This window comes from Anolis sagrei, chromosome 1, assembly GCF_037176765.1.
Source record: "Anolis sagrei isolate rAnoSag1 chromosome 1, rAnoSag1.mat, whole genome shotgun sequence".
Taxonomy (NCBI): Eukaryota; Metazoa; Chordata; class Lepidosauria; order Squamata; family Dactyloidae; genus Anolis; species Anolis sagrei.
The window spans coordinates 40,640,200-40,663,907 of record NC_090021.1 but is presented as its reverse complement, the minus strand read 5'-3'; the positions used below and the strand labels follow the sequence as shown (position 1 = coordinate 40,663,907).

General features: G+C 38.5%; 1 protein-coding gene across 1 annotated transcript in view; it reads right to left on the bottom strand.

Moving 5' to 3' along the window:
• CAPN14 (calpain 14) overlaps window positions 1-23,708 on the bottom strand; it is a 61,176-nt gene that overhangs the window by 17,435 nt on the left and 20,033 nt on the right. The window contains exons 8-15 of the mRNA XM_060778711.2: window positions 23,454-23,539; window positions 22,682-22,756; window positions 15,610-15,773; window positions 14,881-15,044; window positions 8,776-9,002; window positions 6,379-6,415; window positions 5,572-5,628; window positions 3,024-3,081 (exon numbers count right to left, since the gene is read on the bottom strand). Of these exons, the coding sequence (XP_060634694.2) occupies window positions 3,024-3,081; window positions 5,572-5,628; window positions 6,379-6,415; window positions 8,776-9,002; window positions 14,881-15,044; window positions 15,610-15,773; window positions 22,682-22,756; window positions 23,454-23,539 (868 nt within the window). The remainder of the gene's footprint in view (window positions 1-3,023; window positions 3,082-5,571; window positions 5,629-6,378; window positions 6,416-8,775; window positions 9,003-14,880; window positions 15,045-15,609; window positions 15,774-22,681; window positions 22,757-23,453; window positions 23,540-23,708) is intronic.

Here is a 23,708-nt window from a genome sequence, read left to right as displayed (position 1 = left end):
GTCAGACCAACACTTCTGGAAAGAAAGTTCAAGAGCAGCCACTGAGAAAGCCTATGTTCTCATTGAGTGTACCTGTGAGAGTGGTGGAAAAGAGAGAAGTGTCAAAGTTATCATTTTAAACAGAAGAGGAGTCAGCTAGGCAGGTTTAACAATGTTAAATCCCATCTGCCTCATTTTCACTGTGTTTTCTGGACTCCCACCAATCCTTTTGCCCCTTATATTTAGTGAACCACATTATTTCCAACATATAGTCCCTGTAAAATTCCAATTTCATATTAGTGCTGTGCATATCTGGGCTTCAAAACATACATGCATTGTACAGCCAGTAATAGGGTGTGAGTATCAATATTATGGAAGTGTGAATAATGGAAGTGTGGAGAATGAACAAAAGTAGATTATGCTTTCTACCAAAACATTAGTAATGATGGACAAATTGCCTCTCTTAGAGGAGAAGAATCCCAAAACAATATTTTTTCAGGAATTATACACAGAAAAAAGGCTAAATGGCAAGAAAAAAAACCTTTTTTTACCTCAAAATTGTATCACTGGCTGAAGACAAAAACAGAACTTGGAAATATTAACTTTTGGACTACAACTTCCATCGCACATGATGACTGAAGAATACTACAAGTTGTTATATAAACATATATTTTCCAATTCTGGACAATGGTCACAGAGGTATGCCTTGAAACCAGCATGTTTCACTGACACTCTGAATCCTATCATGACTGTATTCACCTTTTATAAAATGATATTACCCTTCTCAAAGAGAAGTCAACTTTTGGAAGTAATAAAATTCTCAGATCCATCTGTGAAGTGGACTATTTTAACACTGCTTAGCTACCAGTGTCCACTCTCCCATTCACCTCTGATAGCAAATACTGGACGATGGAAGTGAGATGTTGAAAAAGAGAGTCATGCAGCTCCCATTGGTGATGGATACTGTCCCATTACAAGAAGGGGGGCACACAACTAAACTTCAAACCTAGTTAGTTTTTATACATGAAAAGGAATGGGGCTCCATCTTGTTCCTTGCTTCAGACTAAATACCTTGGATGAACCTAGTTGCCTACTAAGTCTAGAGGACTTATAATCCAGTGTGGCCCAGAGAAAAACATGCTGTTCAAATTGTATTCATGAATACTAGATTTTGCTTCAGGAATCATTAGTTTATCAAATTAGTTGTCTTTTTATCATATCTATAGATTAGAAGAAAGCATCCTGACATGATTCATGGTGGAAGCTGAAGCAATAAAATACAATGCCAGCAGAATTAATTGTTGTTATTATAGCTTTTTATCAAGAACTGGGTATATCAATAATAAATACAATTGCTATTCAACACATGCTTTGAGCATGAGCACTGAAAAAAATGTAGTATTGTCTTTTAGCACTTCTAATACAAGCATCAACTTGCTGTGAGAAATAAGGGAAGAGTGGCACAATAGTCTCTACCTTTAAATTAACAAGTGATTGACATTGTTGGACTGCAATTTTACCAGTTGGATTCGAGCCAGTTTTCAAACACTATTTCATTACAAATGGAAGCTACTGATTTTAAGACCATATGTGCCAGACAGTACAACCTAGGACATCTCTAATACCCATAGTACTGTAAAGAATAGATCCAACATGTTAAGCAGTATTCATCAACAGATGATATCTGGTCTTCATGATACATGTATGGTTATGTTCAATAACTTGACTTCATTAATGATTCAGGTCAGACGTACTCATGGCCAATAGTCATCCTTGGCCAATTTTAAGTTGTTGCCCGAACTTGCCAACTTTCAAAGAGCTGTGGTTGCACAGCAGGTTAAACCGCTAGCTGCAGAAAACTTGCTGACGAGAAGGTTGGCAAGTTGAAGTTGTGAGTCAGAATGAACTCTCACTGTCAGCCCTAGTTTCTGCTAACCTAACAGATTGAAAACATGTAATATGAGTAGATCAATATGTACCACTTCGGCGGGAAGGTGAAAGGTGCTCAATGCAGCCATGCCGGCAACATGACCAGGAGGGTCTACAGACAACAGGCTTCTCGGCATGGAAAAATGGAGCAAGAGAGCCTCCCCATGGCCAGAGTTGAGCGTCGCCTTCAGACGCTGGAGATGGAAAGGGCAACCTTTGCCTATGTTTGTGTATTGTATACCATTGTTCACTGTATGAAAGGCATTGAATGCTTGCCTATATCTATATCTATATCTATATCTATATCTATATCTATATCTATATCTATACACACACACACACACATACACTGTAATCCGCTCTGAGTCCCCTCAGGGAGATAGCACGGAATATAACTGAAGTGTATTATTATTCATGTTTTTTCTGTCTTTTTTTCCAAATTTTTACTTTGCAGAATCTTGGGCAAAGCTACCTCTTCTGTTACATCTATTTCTCTCACTTGTCACTGTCACTTCTCTAGTGATCAATGTTAAAGTATGTGCACCCATCATAGCCATACCCCCAAAGACAATGCAAAATTCAAGGCACCTACATAACCCCTACCACTAACCAATACTAGCAGTTTTCTTCTCCACCACAGATAGGTCATTTGGTCAGCAAATATTGCCACCAGATTACCATGAATTATTTTTCATTACAAAAGTGATGGCTAAGAATAATATATTATTGCTTTAAAAAAACATCTCCAGTAATATCGGGAGAGTCGGTGGCAAATGATGGCACCGCCTTTGTTCATCTAAATGTCCCAACATTAAGTCTCTGTAATCCTAGGTTCAGCCTTTCTCAACAGATTTTGATCTTTTAATGTTTGTGACTGGACTGTGCATACATTAGTATTTACTTCTAGCAACTTCTTTGGCAAACTATGGCACTACTAACACACTCCTGGCATGACTCTGTGTCTTTACCAGGGTTGGAAATTATGCAGCTGTCAAAAATGCGGCCAAACTGATGCATCATCACCATTAGTTCAGTGGTGCAAAAGCAGGATATACACTTTACCAACAAGTAAATAATAATTAAAACTACTATCCAGAAAACTATGTCATACTTACTAGTCCACGACTCATGGTTCAGGATCCTCTGCAGCTGAACTGCATTCATTTTTGGATTCTAAACCAATAGAGATAAAAAATTATGCGATATCGAAGCTATACATGTTATGAATTCTAAACATTTTGATCAAATAGAGGGTTGCTCACACATACATTTTAAAAAAGATATGACGGTTTATAGAAAACAGAGTTTTGCACTGTTTATGCTATAAGAGATAAACATTTTTCATCAAATGGATATAGTACCTGTCAAAAAGGAGTAATGGTTCCTTACTAACTCACCAAAAAGGACTGAACTCTCATTGATGATATATGTGAGTGTAAGTAAGGGTTACATCTGTGTATATATATTCTTTCAGACCTTGCAGAAGAAAGCAGACTGTACATTCTTCTGCAAGATTGTCACAGCCTTGTTCAAAAACTGTTGAGGGACTGCTGTATGTAACATCATCTTTCTGGCCACTGATAAGCTACAGAAGTTCATTCATGTTTTTCCAATTGCTTTTGAGGATCACAGAAGAATGAACTAGCATATGCCATGTGGATTGACTGCTTCTGTTCCCCCTGGTGGTCAAGTGAAGTCAGAATATGCCACGTGCCTTCCAGTCACCTATCAGTGTTGGCAAAAATGCAGCTATGTTGTTGCATACTGAAAGACAAAGGAGAAGCCTCCTCTATAGGAGCATTGCCAGACATTGGTACTCTGTCACTGTGGTGTAAAAATTCTGCCAGTACCTGCATGTCAACTTTGCTTCTTCACACTCCCCACTTTTTTATGTTACCTTTCTTCTAGGAGGCAATGACCCAGTCAGAATATGGTCACTCTTAATATGTATGAAGCAGGCTTCCACCAAGTCAAACCTCCTAACTTAGTACTCACTATAGCAGCGTGTCTCAACCTGGGAGCTGAGACCCGGGGGAGGGGGAGTCATGGGGGGGGGGTGTCAGAGGAGTCATCAAAGACCATCAAAAAACAAAGTATTTTCTGTTGGTCATGGGGGTGATGTGTGGGAAGTTTGGCCCAATTCTATCATTGGTGGGGTTCAGAATGCTATTTGATTGTAGGTGAACTATAAATCCCAGCAACTACAACTCCCAAATGTCAAGGTCTGTTTTCTCCAAACTCCACCAGTGTTCACATTTGGGCATATTGAGGATCCATACCAAGTTTGCTCCAGATCCATCATTGTTTGAGTCCACAGAGCTCTCTGGATGTAGGCAAACTACAACTCTAAAACTCAAGGTCAATGCCCACCAAACCCTTCCAGTATTTTCTGTTGGGCATGGGAGTTCTGTGTGTAAAGTTTGGTTCAATTCCATTGTTGGTGGAGTTCAGAATGCTCTTTGATTGTAGGTAAACTATACATCTCAGCAAATGCAACTCCCAAATGACAAAATCAATGATCCCCAACCCCACCAGTATTCAAATTTGGGAAGATCGGGTATTTGTGCCAAATTTGGTCCAGTTCATGAAAATACATCCTGCATATCAGATATTTACATTACGATTCATAACAGTCACAAAATTACAGTTATGAAGTAGCAATGAAAATAATTTTATGGTTGAGGGACACCACAACATGAGGAACTGTATTAAGGGGTCACGGCATTAGGAAGGTTGAGAACCACTGCACTATAGTGATAAAGAGTCAGTCAATGGCTTCCAAATAAAGGGTGTAGTACATTTGCTCTTTGTTTTATTCAAGACTTTACAGGAGCTATCCAGGGTGCTGAACCCTAGACCAAAAAATCAACCAAAAATGTCAAATCACTCTTTTAAAGCCTGTAATAAAACCCAGTGTTGATTCACCCCTGGCTTGCTCCTGCACTCACAATCTTCAGCCAGTCTGGCAATTGCTTTTTAAGATTTCAGATCAAAATCTTGCTCAGCATGAACTAAGAGACATTTCTGACTGGGCAAGGCACCTTCTGAATACAAGTACATAATCTAAAATTTGGCAAGCAATGAATGTTACTCCAAATCTAGAAAAGTAGATTTCACAGTAAAGCAGTAGTGTGGGTGAGTAACCTTTAATCTCAACAGCCATGCATAGCATGAGTAGCAGTTTGGGCATGAAATAAACCCACATGTCTGCCTGTACATGTACACACATACACATATAACCCAACATGCATATCCAAGCTTGGTAAAGTTTCTGTATTGAGCCATAGATCTCAGAATCTACCTTATCATATAAGAGCTGCAGCCAAATTTTGCTTTGAAAATGTCTTAAATTTGAGTGAATAGTAAAGTCTGTTATACTTATTTTGCACAAGTTGTCATTTGAATACAGAACTAGACACATTTCATTATTTTTGAATGTATATTTTCTGATTATATATTAGATTGTTTGTGTCAAATAATAAAATAATTTTTAAAAAAAGATGAGTGCTGAAGCTCAAAAAGGTATATTTAAGGGGTTTCTTGACATTATCGTCCAAAAAAGTTACTATTCTTCCCCCAATTCTTTTACATACAACTTTGCTTTTACATGAACAAATGTGAAAAGAGCAGCCTTTGTGGAAACCCATACATGCACACACTCACTTTAACAAAATACTTAGCAAAGACATCTTCCCAGTCTTCGTGTTTGTCCACTATTTCCTGCAGATAAGAAGCACAGAATTAACATTTACTTCAGCAATAAAGAAGCAGATCTCCTTGGCTCTGCTATGAAAGGATTTGCATGGTATCAATAAGCCAAGCCACCTGCACTATAAAGGTTTAGCGACAAGAGAATAAACTGCCAATGAAATTCATCCCAGAAAAATGCACTTGGCTTAATCAAGCAGGAAAGGCCCGGACAGTTGCTAAGGGTCAAGACTGCTGCAAATCCCTCTTGCTGACAAATGGAAGGCACTGGCTGTCATCCCAAGATGTCTAGAGAGTGGTCAGCCTCTTGGGGATAAGTAGTCTTGACCCTTTCAGCTTTCAGTCTTTTCACCCGACAGGCTAAATGCCAGCTGTCAGGAGTGTATTCAAAGGAAATATTCACTGTACGTTAGTGAAGTTTGTGTGTGTGTGTGTTTGAAAAAGCCAGTGCCAATACTGCATTAAAAAGTCAAGTGCATTATACCTCCTCTCACCCCTTCACCATTCCTTTAAAAGCACGCAGCAGGAACTGCCATTTTTTTCTCTGCAAATGTAGATTCTGCCATTTAGACCCCTAAGTGGGCCTTCAAGTTTTTGCTGACAATAAAAAAAATCCATTTGAGAGCTTAACCTGTTGTATTCTGCTGATTGGCTCCGCTGTGAAGAAAGCTGTCTTTCTGAGAGCACATCCGGCAGAATGAGGAGCAGAGAGAAGCCAAGCAAAGAGGAAGTCAAATGCAATAGTTCCTCTTTTCAACTCACCTTTGAAAGGACACAGCTTGAATCTCCACCTAATTCACTTTTTGAACAGAAGATGAAGAAGCACAATTAGAGAGTAGAACCATCTTGCTGAACAAGCCAAAGGAAGGAAGGGAGAGCAGCAAAATGTTTCTCTGCTCAGATATGCTGATCATGGATTTCTAAAATCCAGTGATGACAATTTCAATTTAAGAGTATTATTTTAGCTCTCTTAGATATGGATGGGAGACCACCACTAAATAGCAGGTGATCTCGATTATATTTCAGAGAAAAAAAGATAATAATAATAACATTTTATTTACATTCCACCCTTCTCACCCCGAAGGGGACTCAGGGTGGATCACAGTACACATACACGACAAACATTCAATACTGCTTTATATAGACAATGCATAGACAGAACAGAAAGGAGGTGTGTTGTTTCGACTCAGTGTCCAGCTGTTTTTGTGCCATGGAAGGTTGGGCTCAGGTCCAGCCATGGGGGTGCTGTCGCTTCATCCTTTATGACAAAGGACCATCAGGACTTCCTCCTTGCTTTTGGTCGCCCAGCATTTTCTGATCTTCTTTCTTAATGGCATTGTAAAACACCTTCCCTGCTTTTAGCAGTATGTAATTTCTCTAATTACAGCTGAAGCTGTTTCCAAACTGCTTACGTGAACAGTGAGCAGGGCTGACAGTCGGCATCTCATGCCAACCAGGGGCTTCAAACTTGCAACCTTTTGGCTGACAAATCTTATAGCTGCTGGTGATTTACCGGTGTGCTAAACCTCCAGCCCAATGCAAAGTGTCAAGAGTTTAAAATAACTATACTTGAGTATAAGCCTAGTTTTTCAGCCCCTTTTTTAGGCTGAAAAAGTCTCCCTCAGCTTATACTTGAGTCAAGGTTATTTCTTATTTTACTCTGTTGTTATATTATCATCATCATTATTATTACATTTATTAGTTTATTATTTTTATTATTATATTTACCATTTTACTCTATTATTATTGTTATTATTACATTTCCATTATTTTACTTTATTATTATTATATTTATTATTTTACTCTCTTTATTGTTATTGGAAGGATATGTAAGCACATTTACATTGAAGACAGTTATAATAATTTTTAATCAGAGTTGGACAGTCATCTTATATTACAGTTTTATGTAAATATTCAAAAACATTTAACCTACTGATGCCTTAATTAAAGGAATTTTATGGGTATCTATTTTTATTTTGAAATTTACCAGTAGCTGCTGCATTACCCACCCTCGGCTTATACTCAAGTCAATCTGTTTTCCCAGGTTTTTTTGTGATCAAATTAGGTGCCTCGGCTTATGTTTGGGTCAGCTTATACTCGATTATAAATGATATGTCCCAATTAATGGATTGGAACTGTTGAGGATTCAAAAAGAATTGTTCTAGTTACAACTGACTGTGTATCATGCTTGGTTAACTATAAACAGTGATCATTTAAATATCAATAGAAAATTACCAGTTTTATAGAGGGGGAAAAAGAAAAACCATCCAGGTGCAAATCATTTTAATTATGCTTGCTGGCAGAGAGCCAAAAGGAAAGACAGTGGCCTTTAATTTTCTTGAAGTACATTGATTTGACTGGACAGAGCAAGTAATAAAAGTTGACTAAACTGACTGAGTGATGGTCAGGCAGAAAGTACCAGCCCCTGCTAGAAAATATCATGAACTTGATAGAAACCAAGCAGTCTCCTATAACGCTGGTAACAAAACGAAAGCCATTTCTCTCGCGATCAACTTTTAGGCTGTATTAAATGTATTTATATATTCAAGTACATTTAAATAAACATATCAAATATTTTTCTTATATTAAAGGAAAGATAAGGCTTATATATATGATAATACATACATTGCAATGCCCATTATGTATTGAAATTCCTTTATAAAAGGTTTGTAAGAGACAATAAACATGAGACTAAGAATGAAAAGTTTATGACAAGAAGGTGTCTATGAGAGATGTTGGTCCTTCCCAAGTTGAATTTGCAGATTAATTTTCAGAAAGAAAGATTATCAAGCCTCCTGCTTATTCTCTGATTATAAAGTATCTTAACATTCCAAAATAGTAGATATTCTTAAAGCGACCTGCTTGCTGGACAATACTGTTTACAAGAACTAACATGGCCAAAACAGCAAACAAACAAAGAAACAAAGAAACTTCAGCTATCAAGTTAGTGGACAGATGTCTAAGAAACATCTCTATTAAAAAAAATAGGCATGGTGGAGTCATGTCTGCTTCAAAAAAGACAAAATCAGCTGGTTCCAAACAGCCTATTTCTCCACTGTTTTACTTCCTTCACCAATGTAGTGGCAACAATAATCCGCACACACAAACTGCATCCACAATATCATGAAAATAGTTGTGAAGCCAAACAGCACCACTTACTGAAGAGAGTGCATCCTGGAGAAGACCCGCAAAAGAAACTCTGATTCCTGATGAGGTTCTGCGGTAGAGGGAACGATGACGTAGACACCAGGAGGGAGCCGGAAGTCCTGAGTCACTTCACGTTTATTAATAAAGAGTGACCAATTCAAAGGTCTGTTCCAGGCAAAAAAGCTTGACGGCAGCTTCCTGTTGCTGTTGTAAAACTGAGAAGTGGACATCAGAGGAGACTAAATGAAAACAAGTTTAGTTTCCACATTAAAGGATTAAAAAACACACAAAAAGCATGGAGTATGTTGCCCTGAAGTAGACAAGGAACTAAAAATATCATTAGAAACTTGAGGTTAAAGAGAACAAAAAAAATCAGGAGAGATCATGCTCTGAGTGTGTCTACATCTACACAAATATTCTGTTTAAAAAGCTCCAATGCAGCCCCAGAAGCTCTTTGACCATCTATGTATCCAGCAGCCCAAAAGTGCATCAAGACTGCAATCGGCTCTTCCTAGAGCAGTGCTTCTCAACCTGGGGTCCCCAAATGTTTTTGGTCTTCAACTTCCAGAAATCCTAACAGCTGGTAAACTGGCTGGGATTTCTGGGAGTTGTAGGCCAAAAACATCTGGGGACCCCAGGTTGAGAACCACTGTCCTAGAGACATGATTTAGCACCAGAAATGACATTACTAGAAAAACTGACTCGTGGTGACACAACTGTTGGTCCCTTTGGATTCACAAATTTTAAATTTCTTCATAAATTCGACAAAATGTTTTGACATTAAAATAAGTGAAAACTGGAGAGAGAAGGGAAATTGAAAATCCAATGAAAGAGCCATGAGTTCTTGATCTCTGGTTTTAGATGTCTGGGTATTCATTCACCTTTGTGGGATTGAATTAGATTTATCACTTCTCTTTTTCCTCCCTCTTCCCCCCCCCCCCAATAATTTTTATAAAACATTTACTAAGAGAGTGGGGTGGGGGGAAAGGGAAGGAAAAAGGAAAATTTGGAAATAATAGATTTGTTATTGGTTAGTTGCATCTTTCCTCCCTCTTAGTAGGCTCTCATCTTCGACAGCTACATAGTCCTTTCCAAACTAGGAATAGATGTATTTCTTGGATTTACCATACCTTCATAACTGATAGTGTTACTATAGGAGCTCATTACACTGAAGTCAATTAGACAGGCAGCAGCAGGGGGATTCATCACGCATCATGGTTAATCCAGAGGGGCAACGGGGGGAAACGATTGCTCCATGGTCTGCACTGCTCCCTGTGCTGCTTTCCCCATCACATGGGGTAAAGCATCGCCATCCGGCTTCCCCCCGTTCTTCAAAATGTTTTCTGTGAAGCTTCCAAGCACACTGCCAAGACACTTCTTCAATAGAGCCCCCTGGAAGTAGCCTTACATCATGTGATGGCATACCGCGGGCTCCGTCAAGGAAGAGTCCTGGAAGCATCCTTGCACACTTCCCTTTCTCTGTGTGATGAAGTGGCAAGAGTGCAGGAAGAATCATAGAGACTAAACACAAGTTTTAAAAAAACAGTTGCTTGTATGATAGTTCTGAGCATCTCTCAAAAAGTTTTGTCACTTGAATCCAAGTCAGCTAGGGATGGGCAGCCAATATCTCCAAATATTGAACTCCAATCAGTGCTACAGTAGCATACAAGTACACTACTGCTTTCAATTTCTATTTATGGGGAGTCTAAATAAACATATCTCATAATTTGTTTTTTCTTACCATGACTTAAAAGTCTCAGCATGGGGTAATCTGCTTCTATTTGCAACTTCTAGGATCTCTCATAATCAGCTATTCAGGTTACACTAATGTAAATGCAACAGTACTTCTCCCAGCATCTAGCTACTGTTTGCTATTTCACTTGAAATATGATGTCAAAAGAGAATCCAGTTTTTGTTTTAAGCCCTCTTGGTTCTGCCAAATATTCTTGCAAATACTTCTGTAAACTAATATATACACTGCATTGTACAAAGAATCCTGAAGTGCCAGGCCACTAATGTAATCTACACCTGATCTCAATCTTCTTTAGTATTCTTTCAAAAAGCAGAGAATTCTGATTTATTTCAGTGTAGCTTATTTCTTTATTCCTATGTTTAGCATAATAGTCATTGCCATGTTTTACAAGCCTACCATCCTAGCATGATGGCAAGATGATGAAGGTAAAATTGCATTTTTATTAAGCATTTCCCATCCCTCATGATTGAGTAAGAGAATATCTCACATAGAGACGATCAATAATTACAGTGGCTAAGAACCCCAGAGCCTCCTTGAATTGGCCTTCTCCCAAAATGGCTCTGACATTTTGCCTTCTTGCAGACTTTGTTGGCCACAACAGCAGTTGCTGGAATGCTTCTCTCTGTCTATGGCTGTATTTCTCTCCTGCTAATGCAGCAATTTGTCATCTCCTAAAAGGGTGGGGTTGCCCCTTAGAATACATCATATATTAAATGCAACGCTTTTATGCCTTGGTCAATGTAGTGATTGATCGTATTTCCAATTTTAAAACTGGTCTTGGTTTTGTACTTCACTATATTAATCTTGGTGCTCAATACAAGCCTGAAATTTACCTCCTGGCAGTCTCCAGCTCAGTGTTTCAGCAAACCTGAATATGAAAGTGCTATTCTCCCTATTGGTCGAAGGCTCCAGGCAAGAAATAGACTGGATCATTTTTATCCAAAGGACATTGTATTTAAACTGACATGAGTTTGGCATCCACAGATGATCCTGAAATGAAACACCAGCAGATACCAAGAGCCCATGGCAGCTTGTTTGTGGGCAAAATAGAGAGTACTAGTTATGACTTATAAAGTCCAATACAGATTAGATAATAATTATCTCAAAGGCTATTTCTTCCATTATGAACTGGTTTGAGTTTTGAGATCCCTAAAAGAGGGCTTTCTGGTGAGGATATATTAGAACAGTGGTTCTCAACCTGTGGGTCCCCAGGTGTTTTGACCTACACCTCCCAGAATTCCCAGCCAGTGTTTTATGAGCACAGTTTATTTAATTGATTTGTTTTCAATATTTTGTTATTATATTTTAACTTTTAAAAATATTTCCTTATTTTATGCTGTAAACCATGGGAAAAAAGATGGGATATAAATGAAATTAAGTTAATAATACATCAAGATTTGGCACGGAAGTTGGAAAGGACAAGAATGTCAGTGAGGTTGTGAGAAGTAAAATTAAAACAGACAGGTTTTCACATCCTTAATCAATAATAAACAATGGACCTGGTAAGTTCTGATTCTTCACACCTCTGGCCTTATGAGTTAAAGGTGATCTGGCAGGTTTCTTTGTTTTCCACTTTTATTTGATTGACTGGAATCAGACTAAAGCTCAGGCTATATATCCATTCTCTGGTGACTGGATCCTACTGCTGTGATTCAACTAAAAGTGAGAGGAAAGTCCCAAGTGGTACTTGGATTGAACTGAAGCATGAACAAGAGAGCCGAGGAGGAACCAGCAGTGGGAATATTTCACTCCCTGTGCAGTTCATTTGCACCATCGCTTGCTCCTGCCTGCTATTTGGATTTCACAGCTCAGCTGCATAGCAGCATGCAACTAATGTGCAGCCATGTGGTAGTTTTTATGTTACGGCAGAAACAACACTAAAAACCATTCCTCCTCACTTTGACATATTTTGTTATAAATCTGGGAGTTTTGGAAAACATGGATATTGGGGATGAAATACCTTAGAAACATCATTTAAATGCCCGCTCTCTCCAATTGACAAAATTTGCTTGTGTTGAATTAATAGCATCTACAAATAATTCCCAAAAGAGAGCCAAAAAGGGCTGTCAGCGCCAACCTCCCTTCCCCAGGATTTATAATTTATTCAGCCTAAAGAAGGAGATATAGTAAAACCATTTCTCACTCAGCTCTGTCTACTGCTTCTGGGCACAGCTCAGGAACATACCATTAATGCTTAATTAAGCCATAAAAATGCATTATCTTGAAATTTATTGAGTCACATTGGCATTAACAATCATTTTTTCTCCTTCTGAATGCCTTTAGAAGCTTGCCTAAAATAGGCTGGAAGGAATACTGAACACCCTGTCTTTGAAATGAGTTTGAATAGCACATTACAGCTGAACAAGTTACAAACACAAAATATGTTATTTTGGCATTTTATGATACCCTGGAGATATGATTGCAATGGCAGTTATTGATAGATCCAGAGCCTAAAACTAACTCAAACTCGATATAATCCCGAATCCTTACCTGCTAACCTTGCATCTAGCCAATTTCAGTAAGCAATAAGCAATGTTTAATATATATTTCTGTACAAACACTTTTCCTGGTATTATGATGTGTCTATTATGCAAACTAAGGCATTGTTGTCCCACAGATGTCAATCAGACATGTTAGTTATCATTTCTTGGTGTCTCTTTGATTTCAGTTAATCTACTCAAAGCATGGAAGTGTATCTAACACAATTTTGCCAAGATGGAATAATCAAAATTAAACTGTTCTGAAATTGCACTAGGATCAGAATTAAGTGTAGTTGCTTGTATTCTACTACCCCCTGCTGCTTTTGTGTTATGTGAGCAAAAGAGAAACAGGTAGAAGGGACAAACAAGTATTGTGATGCCATTGTATAAATAAATAGTGAAATTTTTTTACTTACATCGTGGCCCAGCTGGAAAGAAAGAAATCAGAGACCAAGTATCAACGAGAGGATTCCAAGCAATTCAAACATATGAAATTAACAACCAATTGAGCTAAACAAAGAGACTACCTGCTGTAAAAGCACTAAACTCTCTACTTTAAAGCATATCCTAGCTCATTCATCTTATCCGATTGGGGTTTCTTGGGTCTAGAGTGCCATTAAAATCTTCAGCACATTGAAAGAGCATGAAGGAGGTTGAGCTAAAGAAAGAGGCAATGTTCTCGCCTTGTGAATATCTGAAGGGGAATGTTGAAAGAAGAGAAGGCCTTGTTCAAGTCTAGAATGGAAGACATAATTTGAATCTAAAGGGAAGTTATCTTTCTCAGTGTTTTCCTTATCTCTTTTAAAAAACATCAATACTTGAAAAGGGTATGTTTCCCATTGGGCAGATTAAATCCACCATTAGAATGGCTATGTGTGCTACTTCACAAAAAAGTCTTCCATTTGAAGGGCTTTCAGAAGAATATCCTGTATTCAAAGGTATTCACTATTTAATTGACTCTTCTGTCGAAGCTTAGATTTAATTTCAAGAACTATCAATACAGGGAAATTTATATTGATAGCTCTTGAAGGCCAGGAACAGTGGGTACCAAACAGCAGATGGATTAGGTACATGGACTGATCACAGGTATATCCACTACAAGTGATATTGACTATATTACTGTTTTCATTGTAATACAGTGGTTCTCAGCTTGTGGGTCCCCAGATGTTTTGGCCTTCAACTCCCAGAAACAGCTGGTAAACTGGTTGGGATTTCTGGAGTTATAGGCCAAAACACCTGGGAACCCACAAGTTGAGAACCACTGTCGTAATAGTTATTTCTAAAGTTATCTTCTACACCCATGTATAGCATATATTGGTCTTAAGTAAAATTCCAATCAAAAGATCAGAATCCATATTCTAATTATGCGAAAATGGGCCACACTATCCTTTCTTTTGCTTGGCAGATCCAATATACTTTTTCCCATGGATGTAAAGAAACCTTAGATTTCCTTTTTCATCTGGGATAAGAAAGGAAATCTTAACAGACTGGGGTTGAACTGTGTTGTTGAAGGCTTTCATGCCCGGAATCACTGGGTTGCTGTGAGTTTTCCAGGTTGTCCTGTTCCAGAAACATTCTCTTTTGATGTTTCACCTACATCTATGAAGGTGAACTTCTCTTCAGCTAACACTATGTTAACTGTTATGCTAGGGAATCCTAGGAGCTGTACTTTGGTAAGGCACCAGCATCCCCCCAACATTTTTTTAACAAAAGTCCCAAATTATAAATAAATAAATAAGCCCTAATACTTTTGTAATCTCATCTGGGGGTGGTTATGAGGTAGAATTTTGAAATCATTTAACTCTTGTGCACAAGAACAAATAAAGGGTCAGTTTGCTAGAGAACATACACTGTTTATCTCAGGAGTAAAAACATTCCACCTACTTTGTAGACTGTGAGTCCTATGGGAAGATGAGGCATCCGATTCCGATGTTTACCTTTGTGCTTCTGGATCAAAGATATCAACACACTGTGTGAGTATAAGGACCCGTTGCTGCCATTGCCTCGCAGGACTTTTAGCAGGTATTGAGGGTTCATCCAAAATGTATCTGAAGAATGAGATAAGACATGGGTGGTCTTATGTTCCAGGAGAAGGATTCACTATCTGGTTGAAAACTTTACTAACAGGAGGAGTGGTTAACACTGGTATGGAATGGAAATGGGATACAGTTACTGTTCTCTCCCTCTCCAATCTGTTAGCTGAATTATTGAAATGATTGATCTTGGTTAGAATGAACAAGAAAGTAAAATATGTTCTTTTATGTGGTCATTCACACTATAGCAAGCAAATGTCTTCTGCATCATTATCATACAAAATTATGTTTGCATTTGAAACAGTCTAAGAAAACTTATACTGCAAATTCCTTTCTCTCAGTTAGATGGTACAACAATAACAACAACAATAATACCTATCTTAGGCAGCACTTTATCTTCAGCAATAATACTTGAAATGGAGCATAAAGTGCTTTGCAAGCATTATTGCAATAGTGTACTAAATGTTTAACATCTTCCCTAGACATAATTGAATAGCTAGGCCGAGCAGATATTTGTTATTATGACAAGACATCATTTTTCAAAGTGAATATTCTCAAGAAGTAGCCAGCCAACGCTCACCTTTGTGGGTGCTTATTCTGCCACCTGATGTACGTCCTTTGACCCATTTGCCAAACTGCATGGAGCACATCCACTTCTTCCCATCCTCCTGACTCATGAGATCAGGGGTTAATTTACAGATCATCAGGTCAACAAAATGAGTTTGAAAATCTTGCAGAGACATCCTGTAATAAAAGGAGCAAGGGATACAAAGTCGAATAGCTGTATGCCTAAAAGAAGAGAAAGGTCTGCAATCTGTAAGACTCACAACCTCTGAGGATGTTTGCCACAGATGCAGGTGAAACGTTAGGAGAGAATGCCTCTAAAAATGGCCATATAGCCTGAAAAAACTTACAACAACCCAATCTGTAAGACTGCCTGGCATCATGTTTGTACATTATGATGGCATACATTGATGTTTTATTTTTTATTGTTTTTGCAGAAGTTAGAATTCTGTTCTAACTGCTCAAATAAACCAAATCGCCCTCAAAGCCACCTTTACAGTGTGGCAGACCCCCTTCCATTCCCCAAAAATGGCCATCTCTATTATTTGATGACTAAGAAGGAGCAGAAGTGTTCCAGGTATCTTAACTTAGCGGGGTGCCCAATACTAACATCATTCGGCAAATGACCATTCCCCATATCCCACGGTTAAGAGGATAAATTGCTTTTCTTATTTTGCCTTTTATTTCTTGTACTTTTTTGTTTGTTTTAGTATTTTAATTAGGCTTTGGAGCTTGCCTTGCTACTGTGTTTTCATTTTGGTCATTGATAGCATTGCTGCTCTTCAGAATTCAGCTCAAAATCCCAAGGTCTCCAGAAGTTACACCCCTAACTAGAAAATCTGCTCCATGCTAAGATTTCTTAGCTAAGACAGAGCAGCAAAACTATAGTGGTACCTATATTGTTGAGGCAGTGAATTTGCTCCAACTTTTAGTTCACATTTGAAAGAAACTATTCAAGGTGTTGGAACCCTTTGTGAAATAGCAGAGCTCCTTTAAAGTTCAGGCTTAAGCTCATGAAAGATTCACTGCTTCATGGGAATCAAAGTTACAAGCTACCATACAGCCCCATAGCCACTCCCAAAGTCAAGGCATGAAGTACTCTAGGCAGGTCGGGTTATTTTGACTCCAAGAAGAGCGGGGGGACCTGCACAAGTAACAATTTCCCCTGCCTGACAGTAATGATGAAGAAGATGACAAAGCATTAATGAAATAGAATCTTGCAGTAGTTTTATGATGTTCCTATGCTCCCACCCTCCCTAATGGTTCATCCAGATCTGTGTGGAATAACAACATTCTGTCTAGGTTGGTGTATATCAGTACAACCTTCCAAAGACTAGATAAATCAAGATTAGACTAGGGTGAAAAAAGATGCCACTTTGAGATAAAATTTGAATATTCTACTTTTATGAGACAGGCAGTTTTAGAATCTGTGCAATCCCTTTAAGTCAGTGGTTCTCCCCAAATGTTTTGGCCTACAACTCCCATAAATCCTAGCCAGTTTACCAGTTGTTAGGATTTCTGGGAGTGGAAGGTCAAAACATCTGGGGACCCACAGGTTGAGAAACACTGCTCTAAAAGATCCTCTCCTCACATGGCCAGTGTATTAAGTTCAGAGGTTCCTGGTACATCTGTGAGAAGTGGACATAACGTTGTTCTGATTTCTCTTTCTAATTCTCTCTGAAATTTGACAGGATGGTGTAGTACATACAAAACCATTTGACTGTCCCAGCATGCTGAGTGGTTACAAGAGAATAGAGCTTTATGGGCCACCTAGCTTCTCCTAAGCTCCTTAAGACTGCTTGCAATGGAGCATCTCTTTCTGCCACCAGTAATGCACTAAGAATCAAGCAGGATAGAACATTGTAGACAAAATTATTGTTAGTTGAATTGGGAACTGGTTAACTGGTCAAACCCAAAGGGTGCTTACCAATGGTTTACCTTCATTCTGGAGAGAAGAGACCAATTGAGTGCCAGAGGGTTCTATCTTAAGCTCAGTGCTATACTTTAAAAACTTGTGCAAAAACTCAATAGCTGTAAACTCAGGTGGAAAGCCTACAGCCTTCCAAATGTTGTTACACTGTGAAACTCAGCAGCTATAGTCAATAATGAGGAAGGCTAGGGGTCATAGTCCAGCAATATAAAAAGAGCCAGATGATTCCAATTTCTGCTTTAGGTGCAGCTGATATATTTCTATTTCTCTGCAACACTAACTGCTGCAAAACCAACACAGTCTAGACTACAAGATGTGATTGTAACTCCTGTGTTATGTTCAATGGCCTGACACACTGTCAGTAATAAAACACACCTTAAATAACAACTAGTGAGCAGCAGTTCTAACATAAAAAAGGCAATAGCAAAGAAATATCTGCTGTTTGTGAATCGAAGAACAGGCGAAATACAATTGCATGTAGCCACTGCCACCTCGTGGCAAAATTAAAGCAGGATACAAAAAAACCTGAAAGTATGCCATTCTCTGAACAAAATTTAAAGTCCTGAAAAGAGTGATACCATTATTGGCCAACCAAACTGAAAAATATACATCACTTAAGCTTTCAAAGTGCCATTGGCTTCTATATTGGACAAAAGTGAAAAAACACACAGAAAGCGCCTTGTCTCTTGTTGCTTTTTGACCTGAGTTTCCACGTGGCCAAGTGGCCCTTGCTTGAACAGATATCCTTCTAGCTCAGGGGTCCTCAAACCTTTTAAGCAGATGACCAGTTCACACTCCCTCAGACTGTGGGAGGGGAGGACACTATAGTTTGGGGGGGGGGGGGAAATGAATGAATTCCTATGCACACTGCACATATTTTTTTGTAGTACAAAAGTAAAATATTTAAAACAATTTTAACCAACATAAACATATCAGTATTTCAATGAGAAGTGTGGACTTGCTTTTGGCTGATGAGACAGTCAAGTTATTTAGGATTGTTGTTGTTGTTGTGTGCCTTCAAGTTGTTTCAGACTTAGGGCAACCCTAAGTCTAAAGTTTAGGGCAAGGGTCAAGTAAATGACCTTTGAGGGCTGCCTCGGGCCCACGGCCTTCAGTTTGAGGGGCCCTGCTTTAGCACATCTTAACTGACAATAGAAATGGCACCTTCTCCTGTATGACTTTTTAGCATTCTTTGCCTGGTGATACTTCCAAAGCTTCAAAAGCCTGCATGATTTGTAATTTGTTGTATAATCCTCTGAAGTGTATCTCTGTGCATGAAATCTGGAGCAATACTTCACAAAGAGTCCTTTATTGATCAATTAGACTTCTACTTCCAAGGATTAGGAGTGGGCCTAAATCAGAATTACACCAAGATCCAAGGCCATTATATGATGAAGATTTGAACATTACAAGGGAAATATCTTGGGATGCTTTTTCCTACAATGATAGGGCAATGTGTAGAAGGTGGATATTACTGCTACAAATCTAATAATTTCCATACTGTATGGAAGCATACATTCCCGCGGTTCTGCGCATATGAGATCTTTCAGATCTCTTCTATACCATTATAGTCTAAAATATAATTCAGATTTATTTTCTGTTGCTTTAAAGACCATGATAACAACAATGGCAAAACTGGCAAGATAGAAGATTATAAGAATCTGTTGGCTACATAGATATCTAACATTATATGTGAATAAATAAATAATTAAAAAATGAGTGGCACCTTCTTAAACTATGACAGCAGGTTATAAGAATATGTGACTGAGTACATATCTAACAATATGTGTAAATAAATAAATAAATAAATGTTTAAAATTGAAATGACTGGCACCTCCTTAAACTATGACAACAGCTATATGTAACTTCTTTGTCAGAGACAGGAAATCTCAAGATATTTTGGATGTCAACAAAGGTTAACTTTTTTCTTCCAAGAAACATTGTTAGGAACGATTTATTTATTTATTTACCATATTTATATACCGCCCCTCTCAGCCCAGAGGCAACTCGGAGTGGTTCACAAGTTGGCAACAATTCAATTCCTTGACAAGTATAAAAAGTAATGCTGACTGTAATGTTGTTCCATGATCTTCCTAAATGTCCTTCAGATATTTGACAATAGCATTCTTGTTTCCTTTTAATCTTTGTTTTTAAGGCTAATCATAATCCTATATCATTATCGCAATCCAATCTTGTTTTAAAATAGCATGTCTGTGTCCCTTTGAGGAACTAGAATGAGAGGGGATCAGGGCTTTCTTAATTAGGTTCTTCAGGTCAAATTAGAGCTGGAATTAATTTGTTTCTAAAAATTCTCCCCACCAAATATTGATGTCAAAACAGAGGTTGAAAATGTTGGCTGGAGTTCTATATCATAGTCTATGTTGGACTTTACACATATTTAGCTACATAGTCAATGCGCTATGTAATCCTCCTAGTGAATTATATCAGGGCATATCAGAATACTAACAAGAGTGTTCCAATGTGTGTCAGGCTCTTGCAATGCTCATCAGCACTCCAGATGCACATTGGAAGTTCCCAGTGCACATTGCCACCAATATGGACCACCAGCCATTGTGCATCAATCTCAATGTGTCACTCCACTGTTTCCCAATGTACTAACTTCACTGCAGCCCATTGCTGAATAGGATACAATATGGTTCTGATATCTGTGGGATCAGTACCCATGGTTTCACTCACCCACACCTGAAAGCATAATTTTCTCTCTAGGCATTTTGTAGGTTCTCTGGTGCGATTCTTTGGTATGCTTTGAATAGAAGTGTTTCATTGCTGTTATTCACGGCTTCCAGTCTAAGTACTGGAACTTGTCTCTCATCATGTTGTTATTGCAAAATTATTTTTACTGCAGACCTAAGTCCATTCAGGTTGCTGTAAATCTCATACAAAGGTCTAGCAATTTTTTAAAAGATTACATGTCTTTTAAAAGATTACATGTAAAAGATTACATGATCATTTGGAATGATCAAATTTTACTATGATTAAAGTAAAGAGCCACAGTGGTGCAATGGGTTAAACCCTTGTGCTGGCTGAACTGCTGACCTGAAGATTGGCAGTTCAAATCCATGAGATGGGATGAGCACCCATCTGTCAGCCCCAGCTTCCCATGTAGGGACATGAAAGAAGCCTCCCACAGGATGGAAACACATCCGGACATCCACTGGGCAACGTCCTTATAGCCGGTCAATTCTCTCACACCAGAAGCAACTTTTAATTTCTCAAGTTGCTTTTGACATGATAAAAAAACCCCTATGATTACTCAGTACTTTCATTATTCAAATATTTTAAAAATACCACATATTTGTTGATAATTGTGAATTTGTCATCTGGTACATGTTTGAACTCAGATTTAATGTATCATTTAGGTATTGCATCTGTATTTGACAGTTTCTTGGAATATGATTGTATTTGATTGATGGCATATAATATATTTGATGTGTCACTGTATCTGATACCTGACATCTAGTATATTAAATGTGTGTGCATTATTGGATGGTGAACAGCTTGTACTATTCCATGTTTTGGTGTCAGCCTAGATTAAATCTGCCAAAAGTACACAAATGCAGTTATGGATTTTTTTTCCTGATGGAATTGAATTCAGAATGAGTGATTTCAAAATGCAATCCTCTGCTGTGACTATCTCACTGTAGAACAAAACCTAGGATTCTATAGGATGTAGCCGTGACAGTTGACATGATTTGAAACTGCTTCAACTTTGCAAAGTGGATCCATTCTGTTTCTGCCTTCCAAGTCAAAGCTCAGTCACCAAACTAACGCCCATTCCCACACAAGTAAATGCTATTTCTCAAGTAGGGAGATAACAGAAAGACCTCTCCTGGCTAATGCAATCCTTCCTCAGAGTATTTGGGTAGCAAAGCAGGCATAAGGAATACCAAAGGAACCATTTTTCTCTATCACAAAGTACCAGAACACAGATACGGCATATGAGTACATAAAGCTAAGTGTGAGTGTGTGTGTATTTGTATGTGTTAACTATTTATGTCAATCCTTGAACACATTTGAAAGAATCATCATCATCATTCATACCCTACCTCCTTCCCCGAAATGGGTATTAAAAGTGGCTAACAATTTCAAATTTTAAACAAGTACAATACAACTCTCCCCCCCCCCCCCCGGTGGCACAGCAGGTTAAACTGCTGAGCTGCTGCACTTGCTGACTGAAAGGTTGGCGGTTCGAATCCGGGGAGCGGGGTGAGCTCCTGCTGTTAGGCCCAAAGTAACAGTGATCCATGTAGTCATGCTAGCCACATGACGTTGGAGGTGTCTATGGACAATGCCAGCTCTTTGACTTAGCAGTAGAGATGAGCACCACCCCCCAGAGTCGGACACAACTAGACTTAATGTCAGGGAAAACCTTTACTTTTTACTTTACTATGCAGCTAAAAAGTCTTGGTGTTTCCTTACCCTTGCATTCATATTTGTGAAAGGCCTTGTGAATAGATTCATTCAGAGAGAAATGTATGCAATTAAAACAATATTGTGGTTAGAGGAGAGTCACATTCACATCTTCCACCTCTATTTGCATCTTGTTGCTCAATATCAAATCTTTTGGGTGTTGGAGTGGGAACTTCTGGAGCCAAGAGTTTGCAGTTTATGGCCAGGCCTACAGCACGTATAAAATCTGACTGTCAAAGTTGCCTAATTTCAGCCTCCTCCTGCTCATGTGGGGAGAACAGCAGACCAAAGTATCGGTGATGTGCTGGAAATGGGGGTGCAAATACAGTTCTGCTCTCTCGCATCCATTATTCTAATTGCATGGTAGAAAAGTTGAATATGCAGAAGAAAAGCAGTTGTGGATGGCGACTCTCATTCATTATGTGGTGAATTCCCTCTGGGTTTTAGTCTAAACTTTTAAAAAGCTATCCAAGGTGTTGAAAAAAATTGAGGATCTGTTTCACCACCTTGCAAAGTTTACTTAAGAGTTTGGGCTATGACCCAGAAAGGATTCTCCACTCCACTGAAATGGAAACCACTAATCATCATTTTGGAAAGAGAGAGACAAGGAGGATCTTGAGCAATATATTATTTTACACAAGCTTATGAGAATTTGAAAATTCCTGCACTAAGCAAGAGAAGGAAGAGAAGCAAGAAGAATTAGTGAGATATTGAGTCATTCAGGTACCAGAATTGACCATCTTCATAATCTCTTCGCAACAAAATCTTCTCCTTCGGATTGAGCAGTTCCCATTTCTCAGATCTAGAGGACAAATTCAGTTTTTAAAACAGTACTCATGTAGCTTTGTTATGAAATGGATTATGACTGTGCCTGTATGGTTTTTACAAACAGTTATTTAAACAGTCATCACATCAGAGGTTCCTTCTACACTGCCATATAATCCAGATTATCAAAGTAGATAATCCAAATTATCTGTTTTGAACTGGATTATATGAGTCTACACTCCCATATAATCCAGTTCAAAGCAGATAGTCTGGATTTTAAATGACAGTGTAGAAGGGGCCAGAGATTACTTGAAAGCCTTCTAAATGAAAGCTCAGATTTCACATGGCTATATAAAAGGGCCGTTAGACCATCGCTGTAACCAGCCTAATATATCAAGTCTGTTGGATCTCTAGAGCACTTCATTTGTGAGGTCCATCCAAAGGCAGAGTGAGACAGTCAGTTCAGACAGATGGTTTGGTAGCACAAAGGAGGAGCAAAAACTATCATACTGTGTTGTATTGTCATGGACAGTCAGCTGGTGCTATGCAAGGCTATTTTTGCAAAAGACTTTCTCCATCATTGCTTTCTGACAAATCAAAATAACATCATAGTTGCTTTGAAAACCAGTGCCATCATTTCCTAAAATGTGATTGTTTCTTTTAATCTCTACCTGCAGGTGGCAATATGGTTTCATATATCTAAACCACCATTCTGTCAGCTGTAAAACACTCACTTGTCACTCCAGTCACCTTTCCATTCTGTTTTCCCCCAGGGATTTCTCAATCTTACTAAATTTTCAGGTCCATGTTTAGAGGCCACCTGTGCAAAACAAGAACAGATTGCTTTAAAGAGAGCTACTGCTTTTTCCAGCCATGCCGGATATCTAGAACATCAGAAATAAAACACATGGGGTCACTTTCGTACAATTGTAGTGCTGTAATTCCACTTTAATCGCCATGATTCTACCCTATGAGATCCAAAGAGAGTA